Source organism: Sapajus apella, unplaced genomic scaffold (genome assembly GCF_009761245.1).
Source record: "Sapajus apella isolate SASKATOON/1434 unplaced genomic scaffold, GSC_monkey_1.0 scaffold38, whole genome shotgun sequence".
Taxonomy (NCBI): domain Eukaryota; kingdom Metazoa; phylum Chordata; class Mammalia; order Primates; family Cebidae; genus Sapajus; species Sapajus apella.
The window spans coordinates 12,661,247-12,683,930 of NW_022436978.1; the positions used below are offsets into that span (position 1 = coordinate 12,661,247).

At 38.0% G+C, this 22,684-nt stretch overlaps 1 protein-coding gene and 1 long non-coding RNA gene across 16 annotated transcripts in view; one reads left to right on the top strand and one right to left on the bottom strand.

Moving 5' to 3' along the window:
- LPP (LIM domain containing preferred translocation partner in lipoma) overlaps window positions 1-22,684 on the bottom strand; it is a 733,292-nt gene continuing 710,608 nt past the window's right edge. For 10 of the 15 annotated variants that reach the window (XM_032298549.1, XM_032298548.1, XM_032298557.1 and 7 more), the window contains 3 exons: window positions 22,152-22,330; window positions 15,871-15,991; window positions 1-14,239 (listed from right to left, as the gene is read on the bottom strand). In XM_032298549.1, the coding sequence (XP_032154440.1) occupies window positions 14,111-14,239; window positions 15,871-15,991; window positions 22,152-22,330 (429 nt within the window). In that variant the 3' untranslated portion in view covers window positions 1-14,110. The remainder of the gene's footprint in view (window positions 14,240-15,870; window positions 15,992-22,151; window positions 22,331-22,684) is intronic. The other 5 variants (XM_032298546.1, XM_032298554.1, XM_032298555.1 and 2 more) reach the window with 2 other exon arrangements.
- Window positions 14,181-22,684, top strand: part of LOC116565011 — a 16,624-nt gene continuing 8,120 nt past the window's right edge. The window contains exons 1-2 of the long non-coding RNA XR_004275204.1: window positions 14,181-14,268; window positions 16,477-16,524. This is a non-coding gene — a long non-coding RNA (uncharacterized LOC116565011). The remainder of the gene's footprint in view (window positions 14,269-16,476; window positions 16,525-22,684) is intronic.

Genomic DNA, 22,684 nt, shown 5'->3' on the forward strand with positions numbered 1-22,684 from the left:
TGTAATAAGAAGTTTATTGGATTTCTAAATATAATAAAGTAGTTGCAATTCTTTTACAGAAAAAAGAAATATAATTTCCATATTTATTTTTATAGAGCATTGAAAAAACATAATTGATAGAGAAAACTGATAGAAGGTAAATAGAAAACAGGTCCTAATATAGTTGGATAATGCACAAACACGAAAGAAAATACATAAATCACTTGCTTATACCAGATTTTATTCTCTTATTTTCATAATGAACTATGTGTGCTATTTTGGATACATCAGTGATGGTTTGTAATGTAGTGAATAAATGCAATTTGCTAAGAATATAAGAAAAAAGAGAAACCTATATTTTAGGAATATCATGGCTCTGTCAGTATCACACATATGAAAATAGACATATTCCCTATATGTTTTCGTGTGCCTTTCCCTAAGTCAGGGAATGTTATTCAGACTAGCAGCTGTTCATGGTGGGGCTACGATTGTGCTTAGCTAGTAGGAAGTGCTGCTCTTAGTAGATACATTCAGCGTAGAGAAAACCCCACTTCTCACCCTCTCCCCCTTATCTATCCACTTGTAAACACCATTTAACCTTCACATAAAGATTATCTTTCATGGTCATAATCATCAGATGGAAACTCAGAGCAAAGCCATGCTGTGTCTTTCCCAGTCCATTTGTTTCTAAGGAAAAAAAAAATCTCTGTATCCCAACATCCTTATGACACCACACTGAAATTTTTGAACTCTTTTCTTGCACTAAAATCTGATTCCCTAAAAAAATTTAAAAATGACTAGTGTTGAAATTGGATAAGGTAAAAGCAGAAAAGGAACATCAACAGGAAGAGTAGACATTTTTAGTGAAAAGTATCACTCTTTTGCCAAAAAGTCAACTGGATTCATACAATGCTGATGACTGGAGCAAGGTGGTCACACTCTTGAAATTATAAAACATGGCTGTTCCAACCTCGCCCATAGCTTATGTAAAGGGGCTCCTTATATGGAAAACAGAATGGTGGTTGACTGCAACGGCGTGGAGTTCATCTTCCATAGTGTGTCCCCTTTTACTTCCATTTGGTAAAACTGGGTAAGGTAGGAGACAACTTTATGACTAAGAGGGCACCAAAAGCTTCCTTGGATAAAGGTTAAGTGGCGGTATCTTGCTTTCCCCAAACAGAGGCATATTCAAGTGAATATGGAGCCAACTGACTTAGAAGGAAAGGGAACGACTTGGCAAGTGTAATCTGCCAGCTGGTTGAGTCAGACGACACATTGAGAACGATCTTTTTTGGAATCATGTCCTCCCTTCAACCCTTCTCCTACAATCATGCCCTGTCTACCTCATCCTATTTACATGGACCCTCTCCTATTGCCACCCTTAGGTAAGAATGCATCACTCTAGGCTATGCTGCTGCTCCATCAACAGTATTGACAGTTCTGTCAGTGACCGAACTATGGAAACAAGAGCCATGAAATAACATACACTACTATTTTTACGAGTCGGAATAATGCTCTAAGGATCTGGCAAAGACATTTGGCCCCCCGAGCTTCCAATCCCCACTGCCAAGACTTTTCTTTAATTTTCTCTCATGGTAGCCTGAGAGACAAAAGGAGAGGAAACATGTCGACACTCTAACACTCTAAAACTACTGATGCTTAGTTTATAAAACACACATATACGCACATCCTAATACAGACTATGGCGCTATTAATTCTCTTAAACATTTTTTTTACTGACTAAATGTTTCAACGCCATAAAGCTTACATTCCCTTGAAGCAGAGTACAGGAAACCTCAGCAATATGCTACCATCCAGTAGGATAAAAATATAAAGAAGCTGTATCAGCAAGGGATGCTCAGGGAATGTGTTTGCAGCCCGTTTCACGGTAGCCACTCAAGAGGGGATATTGGAAGTGAGTGACTTTCTTCCATTTGGCAAAGTTTCCTTATCTCAGCACCTACTCTTTCTGATGGTATGTTTTTGAAGGCTGCACAGTACGACTCTGGGTACCGTGTGTACATACATATGTAAGGAATAACGTTTATGTTGCTCAGAATAGGCACTTTGTGAAGGCAGTAAATCTAAAAGTAAAGTTAATAGAGCCTATATTTAGTGCTCATCTTCTCACTTTGCTGATGTGTATGCTGAACAGAAGATCACAGATTTGAGTCAGTCTCGCAAAGAGGCCGGAGTCGGCAAATGGCTATATTCAGAACTGGGGAAGTCTTGCCAACTCAACTGTAGCTGTTAAAAAGGCAGACTTGGAGAAGGTGCAGTCGTTTTTCTCAAAGGTGACGGCACAGAAGGAGAAAAGGCATGAAATAAAAGCCTGCCTGCGTGGCTCAGGGAAAATTACTATTCTCAGGCTCTGTATCTTCACGTCACATCTACTTCATGACACAGATTTGCTACTTAGAAAGTCCTTTCCCTTTCCTTTTTTGTATGTCTTATAATTGCACATATTCCCTTACTTAGCTGTAGAGAAAGAGAAGCCCCAAATCTGTTAGAGTAATGATAAAGGTGTAAGTGAAAAGGCAAAACAAAACGAAAGTGGTTTATTATATAGAAAACATGCAAAAGCTCAATGCTACATCCAGCTGTAAAGGTTTCGCATCTAAGTGTAAATTTTCACTTAAGGCACGTTAAACCACATGATAATTTTATGCATGCCAAATAATCAGGCCATCAAGTGTTATCTTTAATCCTGTTTGCTCTTTGAGATGTTTCTTGAAAAAGAATGAGGGCATAATTCAGATTTTCAGAGGGGAAATATTCTGACTTTGCTTAAGAAAAAAATGAGTCTTGGATAATTTGCTCATCAGCTTTCCCAAAAGAGGAAATGGGGAGTAAAAGGAAGAAAGTCTTTTAAAAATAATTTTGCTACTACTTTACTATAAAGTGTTGGTGAAAAGATTTCATTTCCAGGGTCCTAAATGTTTTTCATCAAAAATACTTCTCAGTTCAGACTTCTCCATTATGCTAGAAGGATGGCATGGTCCTATGCTAGTTTCAATTTGCTACCTAGAGAGGGCGGTCCAAGGCACTTTAACTATTTTGGGCACTATAATCCTGATATGTTGATGTATTTGACACACTTCTAAAAATTAAGCTGAAAGTATATAGGATTAGTAAAATGCAAACACTGCCCAAATACCAACTCCCCTTTTATTATTTGAAAGTCAAAATATGATGCCATACCTACTGTTGGCATTTAAATTCTAAAAATCTCTTTCCCTCTCAAAGTTTATGCTTGAAAGAATGAAACACATTGGGCAGATATATCCTAACCTGCCCAAGCTACCCTCCAATTTCTGGTTTATAATTGCCAAGTGAGCCTTGCTGTCACCCAAAAAGGAGAGATAAGAAGGAACTGACTTTTTTTCCTTTATACTTAACATCTCCCAAGAAAGAATAAAAAAAGTAGAAATGTATCTAAGAAAAGCTAGCTCTTCCCATTTTGCATTTCTTAAACTAGTTCGGAAGCAGAGTTAAATAATTTGCGTGTGAGGAACGACATTCAGACTTCATATTTACTCTCTTGCGATGAAAGAAACAGACAAGAAAGCAGCGATTACTGCTATGCCTCGGGATAAAGCACAGCAGACACCATACAAAGTGGCAACACAATACATCAATAATAATGACCAAGAATAGTTCTTTACCCTTTCCCCAACAGACAGAAATATAAAGAGGGAATCATGCATGAGAGTTAAATACCTGTTTCCACCCCCACCTCAAATTGCTTTGGAATATTTTAAAAGATAAATGGATCCACACAAAATTTAAATAGCTTTTTCTTCTCCTTTTCAGCTGCTACGAAAATGGGTCAGGTATAGGATTTATTAATTTCCTGGCCTGAAAACCCAAGTGCTTAAAAATAAGATTTATTTTTTGAAGGATCAGCTTTCTTGGAAGGTGTTTATGTCTGTGTGTGTATGTGTGTGTGTGTTCTGAAGACAATATAATTGCATTATCCCTAAATATGGGAGAATATATTATGTAGAGTGAAATATGAAATTTTTTATTAGTTTTTTTCTTTATGTGAAGATAAATTAGATGATTTATAAAGGTATTTGAAAAGAACGTTTTTCTAAAAGGCTGCTTTTTCACATTTACCACCTCATTGTCTTTTTATTCCCTCTAATCAGACAACACAGATTCCATCCAAGTGAGTGTCTCTCCTCAGGCATACTAGATAATTCTGAGACGTGCTCAAATTGTGTCTTCTATTAATCCATTTCAGGAGTGGGAATACTCCATCTATTCGACAAGAATCATTTTCCACTCCATTGGCCATAATATTTATGAAGCCTCACAGGGAGGTGAGGCACCTTTCTAGTCTTTGAATGTGCCATCTCAACCAAGGCCACCATTCTCCCGGTCCCATTAATGTCTCCTTTATTCCTCAGGTGTGAGGACTAGGAAGGGTTGAGAAGCCATTTGCCATTTAACTTGGCTCTCATTAGTCCCAGGGAATAAGCAGGTGGATGATGATACTGTCTTGATGGATGATAAACTCCAGGGAGGGAAATGCATAACACACTTACCAGGTATGATTATTTTAAGGGATTCTTAGATTTAATGCAGGAGATTTAATGAGAAGAAACTATAATTTTTCTCTTACTTCACACATTTTAGGGCATAGCAAACAACTAAAGGAGCGAAATGAGGAGATAAAAAGTGAAAAGCACACCTTAAAGGTACAGTTTCCTGAGGGATGCAGCTCAAGAGAAGGAACACTTTGTTGCTGAAATGCTACATAGAGCAACTTCTAGAGTATACATGGAGACCTTCTAGCAGGTTGTCCGAAAACATGGTACCGAATTCCTTGTAATTATAATACATCACAAAATGACAGCAACCTGGGAAGCAAAGTCTATCAAATGGCAAAGGCCAAATCTCAAATGCCAACAGTTCCATAACATTTGTTCACAGACATTTCCGGTCATGGATTGGTTGGATTGGAAATGCCTGTGGCGGCAACATGCACTTGGTGCGTTCTCAATAAATGTGAACGGAGAGAAAGACTAAAATGCATTGTTAACCTACAGCAGTTTCTGCCTCTGTGGAACATATATCATGGTCCATGGGAGAGAGACTTCTTTTAGGAATCAAGTCAGCTCTGCACATCAAGGAATTCTAAATTATATGGTCTCGGTTGATATTCTGAACCTGACAGTTAAGGAGAGGTTTTCGGTTAATGTAATGTAAACCAACTCTCTCTGGGGAAGTTTACTGCAATGTGCTTCTTTCTGCCCACTGTTTGTTCTTATCAGTGGTCTTTTCCCACCCCTTCCTCATGGTGCTGATCACACGGAATACCTAGCAGTTTCCCACAAGATGACACAGATGTGTGCAAGTGCTAAATGATCTCTAAGACCGCAGCACACGTGCGGATTTGCCAGTTGGTCTCTGAATTTCCCTGGACGACTAGGGGCCTGGTAGTGTGTGAGAAGTCTATATTGCCTTCTAAGGTGTTCTCGGCCCTGAGTGGGCTCCCTGTAGACAGCACTGGACTTGCAAGACCTGGGCATATCTCTAAATCTGCCACTTCCCAGCTATGTCATAGCTTTTGGCAAGTCACTTAATGATTTGAGCCTCAGCTTTCCCTTCTAGAATAGGGCTATTAATAACTGTCCTCCCTGGGCTATTTTCTGTGTGGAAGCAGTTTTTAAGCTCTCTTAGGAATTATTATTTTAGAGCTCAGAAAGCTACCTCCAGGTCCTGCCCAGGAGACCGATGGCAATTTCTGCCTACAGGCCCCTCTCATTCAAAGCTGGGGTAGAAGAAGCCACAATCATGGTCTTCCCAAAGACAAACGAATACTATTGAAACTGATTAGTCATCCAGAGCAATGAGGAAAGCGTTTGTACATTTCCACATAAAACTATCGCATAATATAACCCCTTTCCTCAAGAATGATATCCTTTTCCACAGATGAACTAAGGGAAAACAATGAGCTTTCCACAGTACCACTATCTTTTGCTTTTGACTTTTTCCTTGTTAGAGCTGGGGATTATACACCAACATTTCCCAGCATTTTTAAGATCATTATCAACAAGTCAAATAAATGGGGTGTACTGTTCATGGGTTAGTTGCTGGGGAAGGCATGAAGCTACCTAACAACTGTCAGAACGATCTGTCTTCTAAACAGGAAAGTACAACCAGCAACAAAAGCTCATAAACTCTAACGTCTGGCTCTCAGGACATCATTCAGACTAATTTTAGGGATGCTTGAAAATTTGTATAATCAGAGCTTTTTCAAAAAAGTAATGCATTGCTCAAAACAAAACAAATAGATATGAAAGGAAAAGGAGGGAGGAAGCAACATTGTATTGTGTACTACTGGTTAGTTTTGTGTGGCACCAAAGAGAACACAGGCCCCAAAGCCTGGCTCTGTTTTAAAGTCAGGGGTAGCTTGTAACAAAATGTGATGCAAGAAATGTAAGACCTCAAGGGGTAATGAGCTCCTCGACACAGGTGATGTTTAAGTAGATTCGGAATTAGCACTTAGCGATGAATTTGTAAGGGAATTTTAACACCAAGTGGAACAGATGGCTGGGAAGTCCTTTCTAATAATGAAGTTAGACTCAATAGGAATATAGAGATGTCCTGCTTGTTCTCTTGTGGAGGGTCAAAAGACATGTACACTTGCTGCAAGAATAGAGGATGTAGCTGTGGCTCAATAAGAACGCTCATTCTCTGTTACAATAAAATTCATGGAGGGCTGTTTCATACTGAGCATGTTGGATTGTATTTTGGCAGATCATCTTCTCTTCCACTTATAAAAAGATGGAAAAGCAAGCAAGTACTTATTTAGGCTTCCTCTATGCCTTTTTATTCCCACTGAGCCTGCTTATCTGGAAGCCTTTTTTTTTTTTTTTTCTAGTAAGAAGAAATTTCCAGAAACCATGACATTTTGACCAATGCAGCAGGTCTTCTCTGAGTATAGCTCGTGTTTCTCCATTGTGCCTTAAATACTCTTTTCTCAACTTCCAAATCAAGTCAATGAATCAGCTCAAGATTTCTCATCAAATTTTATTCCCTCCATAAAAGTCTTAGTAATGTCACTGGAATTACTCTTCCTGATGCCACATTCCTTCCCATTGAGTAAGTACAGATTGAAACTGTTTGATCTTATCACAGTTGGCCTGAATCAAAGTTACTTAGGTGCTGATTCTCTTACAGTGATTAGTTGGTAATTACTAAATTGAAGAGCTGAGTAAGGTTTAAGGATGTTGGAACGACAAAAAGAAAAGAAAAATATGGACTCCTAAATGATAAGTGAAAGAATCTGCTCCCTTGGTGTAACGTGCAACATCTCCAGGTACAAATATTTGAGTACAGAATGCATGAAGTGAATCTCAAAACCAGTAAATATTTATGTAGAAGCTGTAAAGTATCCATATATTTATGTAGAACCTGTAAAGTGTTCATATTTAGTATGAAAATATGGACCAAAAATGTCTTATTCTGAAGAAGACATGGATAAAAGGAAAGGGTTGAATGGATTATGAGCTGACCCAGAAGTGGGAATCTCATGGATGGCATATGCATTAGCTTGCTTCCCATTTTCAGAATGAATTTGATTTTGGCAACATCCAGAATAGTACAGAACAAAAAGTAACAGAACTGTCTGTACACATGGGAGTTCTGTCCTTATGTAGCTTTTACGCTTCTGGGTCTGAGGTTTTTTTGGAGAAATTCCCTTTGGGTGATTCCAATTTCATTTACTTTCAGCCCTAAAGAAAGCCTTTCAACTTAGCCTGACCCAAGGTGAATTGCCAAGTTTCACTGAGTACATTAAAAATTAGAAACTATGTTTTTGTCCACTTTTTAAAGAAGCAGCAGACAGTGATGGGACTTGACAGTATGTCAGTAAACGAAGAAAAGCTGAATGAGTTGGTGATACTGGACACGAAGAGGCAAAGATTTGGATGTAACACTTGTTTTGTGCAGCTACAGAGCTAGAACAGACTGATGTCAGCAGTATTACATACTGGCCAGGAATAAGAAGATATGGGATGGTAATTCATCAGGAGACTATCAGAGAAGATTCAGGTCTTTAAAAGGGCCACGATTCTAATTTATTTGGAAATAGTGTTTGAGGTCAACTGTAACTCTCTAAAGTGGTACAGAACACAAGTTGACATGGTGACACTTCTCATTCTTGGTAGGACATTCCATTTGTAGGGCTGAGAACTGAATTTAGAAGCTACATTCAGTGCCAAGTTGACTGAACTGTGGCTGTTTAATAAGGTTTTTATTTGAGTACATTAGGTAAATACCCACCAGAGTTAAATGAATAAGTATTTCTCTGGCCCTTAAGTGCATGGATATCTAGGAAAATTAACAATGCCACATAACATGAAAGGCTTAATGCCATCATCTGAAAGTATTATAAAGGAATTAGCTGCAGTGTTTCCCCCTCTCTTTAGCATACATAGGTGTTTACAGAATATTAATTTTTATTTTGAACAAAGGCTAGAAATAGAGATATTTATCAGTTAAATAACCAGAAGTTAATAGCAAAAATTTAGCACTTTTTTGTAATTTTGCGGGGAACCTGTCAATCAGTTAAAAGAAAAAAAATGCATCTTTACCCAGCTCTCCACAAAATAAGAGAAATGCATGTTGTAAGTAAGAAAGAGTCCACAACTTTCTGCATGAGGGCCAGGAAAATAAAATAGAAAAGGGAATTAGTGTCCTTTTTTCTGGATTGAAGGGAAATTATGCCTGTAATCTGTGATCTAAGAAAAACTCTGGTGCTGCCCAACCTGCTAAAAAATATTTTAGTATCAACTATTACAATATAATATTAGTCTCATGGGCTAAGTGCTAATCTGTGTTAAAATTCTGAAAATATAATGGGTTATTCCTTTGCCATAAGGAAAATTATCAAGTTGCAATGGAATAAAATAAAATGCCATCATTACAAATATAATTTTTGTGGTTAAATGGCTTTAGATTAAAAAAAAAAATCTTAACCTCATCTTTGAAAGATTACTCTGTATACAGCTGAGAAAACCAGATCAGTCATAAATGAATTTGCCAAAAATCTGTGACCTGAGTCCCTGATGAAAAGTCATTAAAATGAAATGGAAAGATTCTATTATCTCATTTCACCTTACTAATAAATACAACCTAAAAATATGGCCTTATAAAGGAAGATTCTTATTGATGCCACATATAATTTCTGGTAGCCTTCCCCTTATTAATATAATCATAATTACATAGAATCATAATGCATTAATTTAATTTATAAAAAATCCATGTACAGCAACACTAATAGGTAGGAAAGAAAGAAGGAAAGAAAGGGAGAGAGGAAAGTAGGAAAAATCAGAAGGGGAGGAAGGAAGAGGGAGAAAGGGAGGGAGGCAGAAAAGGAGAGAGGAAGAATTCTCACCAAGTCATAGTAGGTCCAGCCAGGTAACTTTTTAAAGGTTTAAAATAAAGCTATGCTATCCAAACAACAGTCTCATGAGAAAAGTTTCATTCTAGTTATCTGGCAACTACATAACTTGACCTAAAATATTCACGGTTGCACCATGTTAATGTCTCACTGAGAACTAGTTTTCAACTTGTTTGGACCACTATTAAACAAATAAAATGAAGACAATTAAAAAATTCTTGAATGGGTGGTAAAAGCTCAAACTGAAGTCTCTGTATTCATTATGTCACTAGAACTACTGTAAAATCAAATAAAAAACATTAACATCCTATAAATCACCTTCTGGCATAAGAATGTTTTACTTATTTAAAGACCTATGAGATACTTCTAAGACAAGGAAAAAATAAATACTATTTAGAATATATTAAGATGAAAAGTTGGCTTTCTCTTTCTCTCTCTCTCTCTTTTTTTTTAACTTTTTAAAAAAAATTTTTGATGAGTAATATCTTTGAGATTTGGTGGTTACCATTTACATTATTGACACTTCAGTGGAACATTCATAGTAGTGTACATAGATTCTTTGAAAATAAGGCACAAATCTATGTTGCTCTCTGTCTCCCATGAGAGTGCACCAAATGAGCGATCCCAAGAAATGGACTTCAGGCACATTTTGCAGAGGTATCTTTTTCAGTTTGCTGGTTTCCCACAGATGGCTAAAGCAGGGGTATGGAACATGCTGTCATATTTCATTCATAACACACATGTACTATAGCTCTAGGCAACAGATGGACAATCGCTTGTTTAAACTACAAATGTGAAATACTAAGGTAGAATAGCAATATTTCTAGAAATGTATATGAAAAAATAAAGCCTTTCCAAGCCAAGAAGAATGGTGAGAGGCTCTGAGGTTACATCAGTGTTTCCCTGATCTCCCTAGCAGCTGCCATAATTTCCCCAACACCCTTCAAAACTTGATAATGGAAGGATCAGGGGGCAGCCGACACAGATTTGACAAGAGAAACCCAAATCATATCAAATAGAAATAACACTGTTATTCCTGACTGGTTCACATTAATAGGATTTTTACTAACTATAGAAATGGCTGGAAATTGTGTTTTCAGAGTCCTGTCTATGTTCCTTTAAATCTCTACTATAGCCCCATGGAAAAAGCCCTCTCTTTCTTCCTCTGTACCCAAATATAAAATACTTGTTTAAATGTAGTTACTGTTTTATATCCTCGAAACCTCACCATAAACATCTCTGCAGGACCTTTCATAGAGAACAATTACAGTGTTGGTAAGTCCACCTCCTTAATCAGCACATACCCAATAAAGTAATTTTGATCAGAGAAGTTGCTCCCACAAAAGTAACAATGTGTTAATGACAAGAAAAAGAACCCACATCTTTGAGCTGCAGAGATGCCAGCATCTAACGACCTGATGCCTTATGCTGGGACACATGACTTATTTTTGAGTCAATTTTTTTTAAGCACATGCCACCATGTCTGGCTAATTTGTTTTTTATTTTATTTTATTTTTTGTAGAGACAGGGTCTTATTATGTTGCCCAGGCTGGCATCAAACTCCTGGCCTCAGGCGATCCTCCTGTCTTGGTCTCCCAAAGTGCTGGGATTACAGGTGTGAGCTACTGCACCTGGCCTTATTTTAAGCTTTAAGGGCAATTTTCTTTGCCACTGAGACTCTATGTTGAGTCAGTATGGTCTGAAGATCAAAAATTTAAGAAATCTTAGTGATATGTTTTGCAGAACCCATGATATAGTGGATTTTTTTTCCTTTTCCATGTTTCTCTTGTAATACAGAATTACCAAATATTTATATTCTTGAAACTTTTCTAAGCCAGTATATTTTTACAAACTCTCTGTTATAGACTCTGATTTTTTCTACTGTTTATGTATTTAAATCACAATTTTGACATTATATCAGCAGACAGTATGATTATAATCATTTAAGTAATACAATCTTTTTGTTGCAGGCAAAATTTCAGGCAACTAAAATATTAAAGAGTGACTTGGCATAGTTTAAATCAAATGATTAATAGGAAAGACAAGTAAGTAATATAAATCATACATTTAAGAAATCCTAGAATAAAATATGATAGGATACTTTCCTTATTATACCTAGTGAAAGGAAAAAAAACCCTAAATCTAAATATTTCTACATATGTATGAGTGCACATTCATTATTATGAAAGTATAAGTCTATATTAAAAAGAGATTTACTTAAAAAACCTTTGGTAAAGATAATCTGAGGTTATGTGATAAGAATGCCTAATAAAGATTGTAAGCAAGCAGTATTCTGCCGACAAAGCCACAGGGGTGGGTCTGTGATGGCATTTTCTTACAGCTTTTTTTTTTTTTTTTTTGACATGTAAACATTCAGTTACACAAGCATTCAAATGTAATAAGCAAGTAGAATGTTATTGCATTTTACAGTATAAATATTCAATACATTCTTCTTCTTTTGGCGAAATTAATAATAATATGACCACCTTAGGGGATAAAATCTACCCCTCAATAAACTGGACTCTTTGCTTTGTCCTAAAGAGAATTTCCCCTAACGTATCACATAAAAATTTACTAAATCAATTCAAGCTGATTACATTATCAGCCCTATTGTCAAACAGTCAGTGCTCCTTGAGGTTATCAGCATGGTCTGGCCTTCAATTTAGAAGACAGGAATTCAGAGACACGTTGACGTTGCCTCTCAAAACTCACATGTGGCTCCTAAGTGAATCTCATCATATTTCACATTGTGAGAAATATACGATCAAAGATAAGAGAAGCAGGGTAAGAAAAGGACAGTGGTCAAAGGAACCTCTTAAAAGCCATAATTTTGGTGGTTCTAACACAAAACTGTTTAGTGACAAAAGCAAATGAACCATACATTAAGGATGAGCTGTAGTGATCACTGGCTTAAGAATTTCTAGTCACAAAAAAAGAATCACTTTCATGATCATTCCTATTCAAGTAAAATAAATTTAATTGGAATTCCTGAGGAATAGTTTGCAATTCAAAACATATCTCCGTAATTTTTTATTTCAGTTCTGATGTTAAAATTAAAGATTTAAAAAAAAAATCACTAGAAATCTGAACATCACAATTATGAAAAAGATAACTGGAATAAGGGAAGGGTATATTGGAGGATATAATTATATTTGCTCTATTTGGGTCTTAAACTAGGTGTTAGGTATATAGGAATTCATTATATTATTATTTATACCTTTTTGTAGACTTAAAATACTCCATAATTTAAAAGTACATACTTGTGGGAGATTTAAAGAAAGGTTTAAGAAATTTCAATCCAAAATACTTAGTTTACAAAATGGCAACTTGCCATGACTAAGCTAGGTGTCTCTCCTTAAATGAAACATGTTCTAACTTATTAAGTATGGCTTGGCAGTTGGCAAGCAAGTGTTTCACTGGCTAATAAAAGTTTGAATGAAGATCCCAGGCGTAGATTCTGCATATTTTTAGCTCATAGAGACAATGTTTTTTCAGTGATTGTCTTTGAAAGTGTGGTGTAAATGTCACCTTGATGATATGAAAATGTCTCCTGCAATCTGTAATTTCAGTTGCAGAAGGATTATGAGAATAACGAAACTGTGGTTTCACAATCTTTTCAAGCTTTTTACTCTTTTGAAAATAAACTAAACAAAGCTGCACAATTTTATTTCGTATGCTCTTATTCGCCATCGTCAGGCAAAAGGGACCTGGATCTAAAAAAGAAAGAGAATTTGAACTGTGTTTTTTCACAGCTTTCATCCTCTAAAGTCAAAGTCGATTTTGATAGTTGTGTTGGATATTAGAATAAACATGACAACATTTGTAAGATGAAAAGTGGGACAGTACTGAAAATGTTATCTTCTAGAAGAAATCCAGTTTGTATTACAATGTCCCGGTAGTGTGGAAAAGAAAAATCTTAAGGTAATACTGTGGGACAATAATGGTTTTTAAAACATAACCCCAAAATGCCTTTCCAGCATATCCCACCTGCAATTTCTTTAGAAAAATATTGAAGTTTAGTTGTCTGTCACCACTTATTAGCTATGGGCCCATATGTGTTTTCAAATGAGCCCTGATCACTGGTCACCGTAGATTCTGAATTCTGATGGTTGCAAATTAAATTTGGGCTTGTTCTAACTTATGTAATTTACAACTTAAATTCTTTACAGCCTAACAAAAAAAAATTGTGCATTTCCCTCCCTAAAAACATGAGTTGTATAAAGCAACAGAAAACATACTCTTCAATACATGGGAAAAGAATGGCTGCCCTTCATAGTCACAGGCAATATGGAAATGATAGGATGGAGATTTCAAGGCTAAAAGCACCTGTGTGTTGGCAGACTCGCCCAGGAAAAACTATGTGACAGCAAATACCACACTAAAAAAAGCCATTCAACCAGATGAAAAGTGAGACAAACATAGAGATTAAAAGTTACAGGAATGCAGAAGTGAATGGGATGGAGCATAATCTGTGCAAAAATGTGGAAGTCCTTGGGAACAAAGGCCCATCAATCCTACATGATTCAAAGTGAAATGTGTATTTGGTAACAACTTTAAAAAAAAAAAACTCATAATTTATGTGTTTCTAAGGAAAGGTTAATAGCAGATGAAGAACAGAAACTATCCTGTAGTTTGATGGCCTTTCCTCTATTTTCGTATTTCTTATCTTTTTCTTGTGTTCGTTCTTCTCAGTGCCAGCTGAACAGGTGACGGAATCTAAAGGTCAGTGCTCGCCTTGGCGGTCAACACCCTGATGCGGGCAGAGTTGCAGGTCTTGCAGAGGATGTGCCCATCCAAGGGGTAGCAGCCTTGGTTATCTCCTTCAGACAGGAGACCACCACAATCCTAGAACAATAAAAACAGATGGAAACGATGTAAGTAAAAACGATGTTACGCACACACGTGGAGAACAAATGATTGAGCTTTCTATTCAAGGCTGCCATAATGTGGCCACTAGCTTTCCTGCTTTACATTCCGCTAATCCCCTGTATCCTTTCTCCCACTATATAACATAGTATATCTCAAATGTAATTGAATTAGAGATTGGGGACATAAATATAAATGAAGTAAAATACTCCTCCTAAGGTCACTTCATATGAAATACAGGTGTAAGAAGAGAAGAAGCCACGGATCTCAGCTCCCATGTGGAAGTTTGCTGCCCCCACTCAAACAACAACCAGAGAAGATAAGAATATCCCTAACCACCCATTCATTTTTACCCTTTTCCGTTTGTTGAAGGATCTCTCAAAATGCCTGCACAGGTGCACGCATGGAACGTTTTGGCCATTTCTGGGAGAGAGCAAGGGTAGACTGATTTCTGTCAAGTGGGCAGGCTACCAGTGGCTTCTGTGTATTTACTTCAATTGTTGTAAGAAAATAAAATCCTAAAGTCTGTGGGGAGAAGTGGTTTGCTTTACTTTCTAAAGGAGATTTACTGTGTAGAGCAATGACAGCCAGTGTGGGGGACAGGCCTCCTGAGCACCACCCGTAGTTTTGCCACAGCCTGCCTCAATGCACACAGGCTCATTGCCATTCTGAGGATAATTTCTGACTTTTCTACCTTACCAAGCTGTTGAGAGTATCAAAGAAGATAATGGATGTAGGTGTACTTCAAAAACAAACAAACAAACAAACAAAAAAAAAATGCAAAGAACTGCGTAATTGTAAAGGAATATGCTACTGTTGACAGCTCCACTTAGGGTCCATTCTGAAAAGTGTTATATAACAGTTAAATGCTGGCCTCTGTCTTTGGAGAAAGTAGAAGTTTCTTTGGAAAATAAATACATGGTACTTCATCAAGAAGTGTGTGTTTGCTAACTTTAGTATGCACTCTCAAAGGCCACAACAGCTATGAACCTCACCTCTGCTGTCTACCACGGTGGCAAGGAGGTCAATGGAGTTCATGTCTTCATTTGACATATAATGAAATTTAAGTTAACAGGGCATCCAGAACACAACAGCAGCGATGGTTATACTCTGCAGAAAGTTTGGCTTTACCAAAAAGAATATGCAGATACACTGCAGCTTTTGAGGCATCCAGGAAACTCAGCAACTAGTAGTGCATACTAATCAATAAATAAATTTCCGTGACTCTGAACAAGAAGTTTTAACCAAAGCCTCCAAGCCAAAGTTAAAGATTCGATATAATAATAACATCATTTCTCACTAATTTAGTATTTTTGCAATTTACAAGGTCCTTTAATATACAATTTTGTATTTCATTCTCACAGTCATATTTGGAGGAGTCAAGGATCTGAGTCCTTTTTTTTCCTGTGAGGAAACAGACTGAGGGAGGCAAACTGACTTATTCAATAGCACTTGCTTTGAATACTAGTGTCAGATCTAAAACCCAGGTCTTATGAGTTCAGGCAATAAAGCCTTTCTGAGATTTAGTAATTGTTACATCTACATAAACCTAGCACAAATGCGCCTTTCACTGCCTGCCATAGACTGGCAGGGCGGGGTGTCAACCGGACCTCACATCGGTAGCAGTGAACATGGAAGTCTCGATCCAGAGCCACGATACGGACGGTCTCCTCCTGTCCCGGAGCTGGCATGATAGGTTCCTTGCACACAGAACATCGCGGGGCAAATTTCCTAAAAACGGAGAGAGAGTTCTGGTTAGATACTGAGCATAGACACTGAAGTGGGACACAGAGGTAAAAGGAAAAGGTGGAAACTGAGAGTCAGGCTATCTGCTTCCTCATCTGGAAGTTGAGGGAGTTAGTCTCGGGGATGGCTGAGGTTCTTCCATTAAGAGATGGTAACTACTGTGATATTTGGTAAGGGGAGAGAGTGAGCATGTGAACTGCTTAGGCGTGAAGAGCATCTAGCAACTCTTTGCCGCATGGTGTGGGGTATGAAATTCAGCTTTAGATAGATTCTGAATGCAAACCCTGTGCTTGGGCTAGGCTAATTTGAGGAGAGAACAAAGTCCTGTCCAGCCCCTATTTCTTTCTGACTTTTGCTTCTAGACTTTTCTATGTGCTGCTCAGGTCCTAGAAAAATATTCTGAGGTTGCTATCTTCGCTTTGTTCCCACTTTTTAGAGCTTATTTCTTGTAAATTTGTCTTGACTTCTAGGAATTGACATAAGACGACTCAGATACACAGCTTTTCAAAAGGGCAGAGGTTAGTGAGCTTAAATATACATTACTCAAAACTGAAAATGGACAAGTCCGCGTTTCCTACATTTTTTATTGTGTTAAATTTTTGCTTAAAAATAAAAAGTTCAAAAGCTATCAAATTCTTTATTCCTTAAAGGATTTTGGCACTGCTGAAGGGTGCATGTATACTAACATACATACACATACATGTAGATACGCATATGCATATGTTTTTGAGGCTGCTGGTAAATAAGTTTAATACTTATTAATTTCTTAGTATTTCTTAATATGATCAATGGTACCTAACTGGTTTTTTTTCTATGACAGATTAATTGGCTGAAAATATAGGCCATGTGTCTATCTGTATCTTCTGGAAGCTGGAGGTGGTATTGTGAAGGTATGAAATGATACTTGATTTGAAATGGACATGGATAACAATTGAAGAGATTTAAAAGAAAGAAAAGCAGATTATGCGACTCAGTTTTTTCATGGTAATGGTTTTAAGATAAATGATGTTAAAAATTTATCTATTTGTAGTGAGACTTAAAAAGAAATAATGATAGTAATCTAATACTTTGCAGAGCAGTTTATGGTTGTCAAAGCAGTTTTACATACATTATACTCTATATGTACATATTAATTTTCCTGGTAGCACCCAAAAAGCATCTGTATGGCTGCAATCTAAATAAATATGAATTAAGCAGCAGATCAATTGATTGCTATGAAAGAAAAATTAAAAGGATCCTGGTACCACTGCAGCAGCAATCAGAGTTGTTATAATTGGTATTTTATGCAAGAAGTTTATATTCAGTGGGAAAAAAAAGTTGCTCTGGACTACCAGATTATTTTTAAATCTGGGTCATCAGTGGTGAGGTAAGCAGGCTTCTGGGATCAACTGCAAAATCTCCCTTCCCCAAACTCTTTGAGGGCCGAAGTACGTTTTCTTTATAAATGTATCCATAAGCCTTCACCCATTTCCCCAAATAGAATTATTTACTCTTCTAAGATAAAAATTCTATCACCAAATTTATTTATTTTGGTAGTAATTCTTTGCATAGATTTATGCACTACTAAACTCTAAGCTCCCACAAAGTAGGACTTTGCTCTATCTCTGAGTCTCCAGAAACGACGACTGTTACTGGTGCAGAAATAAGAAAGTTGGGCTAACTCTTTTGAAATGAATCTGCCATCTATCTCTATAAAAAAGATATTAGCTGGGCTTTATGTTCAGTCTCAAGGTTCTTCCTCTTTAGGAAGACATAAACTGTATTCTTGCTGAGTACTGATTCTTCCCTACCAATTGGCCTCATTTCCACGATGAGAAAAAGCAAAGTGAAGAGGCGGGAGGTGGTTCTCATCGTCCCCGCAATGTTCCTCGGATTGCAGTTCGAGAGGGTTCGCAATCCCAGGTGGTCCATTTCAAGGCTTAGCTCACTGAGTGGACGATAATCATAAAAATAAATTTGATGAAAACACTGTCGATGATTAAAGCTACCATTTATTGACTGTTTATTATATGCCAAGCCCTGTTAAGCGCTTTACATACTTGACATTATTTTCTCCTGACGGCAACATCATGAGGAAGTATTTTTATCATTTCTGCTTTACAGTCAACAGAGCCAAGGCTCAGACAGGGATGATCTTAGTCATCTTGTATTCTGGCATGTTTCTGGCAATCAACAAATGGATGCTGATTAAATACATAAATGAATGAGGGTAATATTCCTGATAAGAAAGCACAGACAGGGGAATAAAGCCTCAACACACAGAAAGAGTCAGTTAAATAAATCCGCTTTCTGGGTTTTCTCACTGGGAATACAAGAATAAGAAAAGACTTCCACTACAGACCTGAGAGGGAGTTCTATATATTTCTGCATTATTTCTATGAATTTATATATATATATATCTCCTACTGTAAAAATGCAAAAATGATATAAGATGGCTATTGTAAGGTTTTACACACACACACATACACACATACATACACATACATACATACATGTATATTTCTACACCAGTCAGACTGTGGTAAGTCCTATCTACAGCAGATGTAAAAATCTCTATAAAACACAGAGATTAAGATATAAATCCAAACATGAGGGGTGTAGATCAGGGAAGTTTCCTTTGAGGAAATGGTAATTGAGTTGGGACTTTAAAGATAACGATTTAGGTGAAATGAGAAAACGTGTATGTGTGTGTTAAGGTCAGGGAGATAGTCTTCTAGAAAACAGAGTCAGTAGTGGTTGCAGTAGTCATCTGAAATGACATCTGTGTAAGTTTGCATGTCCAGTAGGCTGGAGGATATGAACCAACATTGACTAAAGGTGATTATGTAGAGGATGGTCCATTAACAAGGCTTCACAAACAGTATTCCAGAACCTTGTTACTCAAAGTGCAGGACATGGCCACCGGGAAGCTTGACAGAAATGCAGAATCTTAGGTCCCACTCCAGATCTGAATTAGAACCCAAAGTTTTACAAGATCCCTCTATGGATTATAGGCACATTAAAATTTGGGAAGCACTGGTTTAAATGCAGACTAAGGCTGGATGCAGTGGCTCATGTGTGTATCCCAGCACTTTGGGAGGCTGAGGTGGGTGGATCACCTGAGGTCAGAAGTTCAAGACCACCCTGGCCTTGATGGGGGTGAAACCCCATCTCTACTAAAAATCCAAAAATTAGCCAGGTATGGTGGCAGGTGCCTGTAATCTCAGCTACTTGAGAGGCTGAGGCAGGAGAATTGCTTGAATATGGAAGGAGGAGGTTGCAGTGAGCTGACATTGTGCCACTGCATTCCAGCCTGGGCCATGAGAGTGAGATTCCATCTCAATCAATCAATCAATCAAAGGCAGACTAAGCAAGTGAGATAAATCCCTTCCTATGGGTCTCCTGTATCTCAAGATAATCTCCACTCCCAGGCTGCTCTAGCTACAGCAAAGCAAATCTCCCTGAACGTAGAGAACTCTTTCCTAACTCCACGCCCTGGCTTTTTGTCTGAGTTGTTCCCTCTGCCAGGAATCTCCTTGTTTCCTACTTAAAACACTCTTGAAATTCTCCTTCCGCAATGCCTATTCTGACCATAGAACCAGGTGATCTAACTTGGACAGGGCAAGCCCTTATATGTGCCTGTCTCATGGAGTTCAACCCTTTCTCCCTGTCTGCACACTTTCTCTGCCCTCCTCCTGGCAAGCTGCTTGCTGACAGCGACTTCTCTATATATATCTGTGCAATTTCTCTCCTGTATCTCTCTCCTTCAGCATTTAATGCGGCAATTGGCACACAGAGGGTTCTTTATAAATGTGAGTTGAACCGAATTAAAATACATTTTCTAAAGGTTCACAAAAAGGGATCCATTCAAAAAGACCACAAACAAGGACCCAGAAAACTGTCTGGAGCAGGAATATCCCTTTATCTGCCCTCTCCTTGGTCTTTCAGCAATCAGCCAATGCTGGACTTTTAGCTGCTTTGTATTCTAGTAATTTTAAGGCTCATAAATAAGAGTTCTGTAAAACAGTTTCTGACTTCCCTTTAGGAAATGGGGAAAGGATCAAATAACTTCTCTCACTATATACCTACCAATCATGAAGACAGTATTATTATTACTTTTAATTTATGTTTGAATATGCATTGAACTAGTGGGTAAGGTTAGCAGGGTATTTTAATTTTTCCCCCCTTTTAGATGCTCTAGTCGGCTTTTTGGGAGCTTTCAGACTCACACACTTATGTCACCAGTCACTGGTCTTTAATTATGCTCCCTACCCCTAGACAAGAAAGATAAATGACATAGATATAAACTTACATTTGTCAAAATTGATTTCCTGTTTTAATTGAGGGGTGTAATATATCAGTCTTTTCCAGCAACAGAAACATGTGTGCTCTGATTATATCTATCAGTCTTTCTTGGATTAGGGTAAGTCTAAGACAGGAGAGAAACAATGACAACATATTCCCCATTGATATCTTTTTCACTTCCCTTAAATAGATGCAGGTTTTTTTTTTTTTTTTAATGTGTAATTGCAAGCTAAAAGTATCAATACGTGAAGTACAATTTATGCTGTGACCGCCATTTAAAAGTGAGTCTTTCCTTGTTTAATTCAGGTTGTAAATTTCTGCCTCTGGGATTTTTTAATTCATTCAACCTCACGTCTTTTGGTGAGGTTTTCACTTTCTTTGCTACTTGGAAAGTGGTCAGGAAATTCATTTTTAAAATATGAGTCTCAGGTCTCCAAACTGCTTGTGGTAAGTGTTTCCTGGTTGTTGACAATCAACACAGTGGTGAAAATTAACCCATAAGACTGCACACTTGGAGGCCACAGAATGGATACCCAACTTGGTGAGCAATACAAGCTCCATCTCTTTGATAGCCACAAAGGCTGTCTTCAAAGCCACTGCTCAGCAAACACATACAGAAACCCGAGTCCACCATTTACAGATCACATCTATAGGTTGAATACAGTCCTTAAAAATATAAAACAAATGTTGGCTGGGCACAGTGGCTCATATCTGTAATCCCAGCTCTTCGGGAGGCTGAGGTAGGTAGATCACTCGAGGACAGGAGTTCAACACCAGCCTGGCCAACACGGCAAAACTTCATCTCTGCTAAAAATACAAAGATTATCTGGGCATGGTGGCACATGCCTGTAGTTCCCAGCTACTCAGGAGGCTGAGGTAGGAAAGCTGCTTAAACCTGGGAGGCAGAGGTTGCAGTGGGCTGAGATCATGCCACTACACTGCAGCCTGGGCAACAGAGTGAGACCTTGTCTAAAAGTGTGTGTGTGTGTGTGTGTGTGTGTGTAACAAACATTATCAACCGATTAACTAACAAACTGGCCAAATAAAAATAAGCAAAATACAAAGCTGTATCATTTTCACAAAGACCCCAGCTGTAACACAGAAAAGAAGGACCTAGAAATGAGAAAAATGCAGCAGCGGAGACATATCTTTTTGGGCCCATGAGTAAATGGCCTTGATCTTGAGGCATCACTTTTTAATCTTCCTGAAAAGAACATTTACATTCATTCATTTTATTAAAAATAACTTGAGAGAGAGAAGACTTGGGTGGAAGAAAAGGTTAGGGAAGCGCGTGAATATGTTGACAATGGCATGAAGCTGCCTCTGAGTATGTGAGAAGCTTGTATTAATAAAAGAAACTGAATGGTTTTTTCTGTGTTTGTCTCCTGTAGCTTCTTATCAGTAGAGTGGTAGGGATGTAGAGATTAGCTCTTGAGAAAACTCTGGGTCCTCACAGCTGAGAGAGCTTCAGGAGAAGGTGTGGTCTAATGACTGAATTGAAGAGCTCAAACAATTTGAGCAACGGCCAAATATTACACGTTTTGTTCATATTTAGGCCAGGACCCTGTTTCTTTCTAATACATACACACTATGGCTGAGCCAGCTTTTTCATGGAGCTACCCAGAGATGCAATGGACAAGCTCTGGGGAAGCCTTGATCAGCGGCCAGGCTGGATGACTGCATGAATTGTCTGATATTCATTCTGGCATTTGATGAGGAAATCAATAAGCTCTTTTAAAGGCCTCGCTAAATCCTGAAATTCTATAGTTCTGAGAGAGAAGAATGTATGCCCAGATGCCAGGCAGTAAGAACAGACTCTAAAAGGACAGGCGGGGTGGCAATGAGAGAGTAGGTTGCCTACTTGTGGAAGTCCTCAATGCAGTGAATGAGCCCGCCAGCATCCACGGTGAATGGGATCCCATCCAAGCTGCGGTGGCACATCACGCAGGTGAAACAGTGAGGATGGTAGGCCTTCCCGGTGGCTCGAAGGATCCTCTCCATGATGGGCTTGGAACATACATTGCACTGCTCCAGAGTATTCTGAGGAAAGAAACAAAAACAGCCTTAGACGGGGACAGAAGGGAGTCCATACCGCATGACAAGCAGCTTCACAAAACAGCGTGTCTCCGGTCCCTGTCACACTGCTCTTCGGAAGGCATTTATCACCATTTACAAATCACGTCTACAGCTTTAAAACAGCCCTTGAAAGTATAAAACAGATGTTATCGGCCAATTAACTAACAAACTGGCCAAAGAAGTGTATTATAGAGAGAAAGAAACACAATTGGATGGGTCAAGTGGCTTTTCTAGTATCATTCAGGTAGGAGGTGGCCAGCCCAGAACTGAGAACACATGTTTTCTGACTTCTATCCTTGTTTCTTTTCTCGTTTCCTA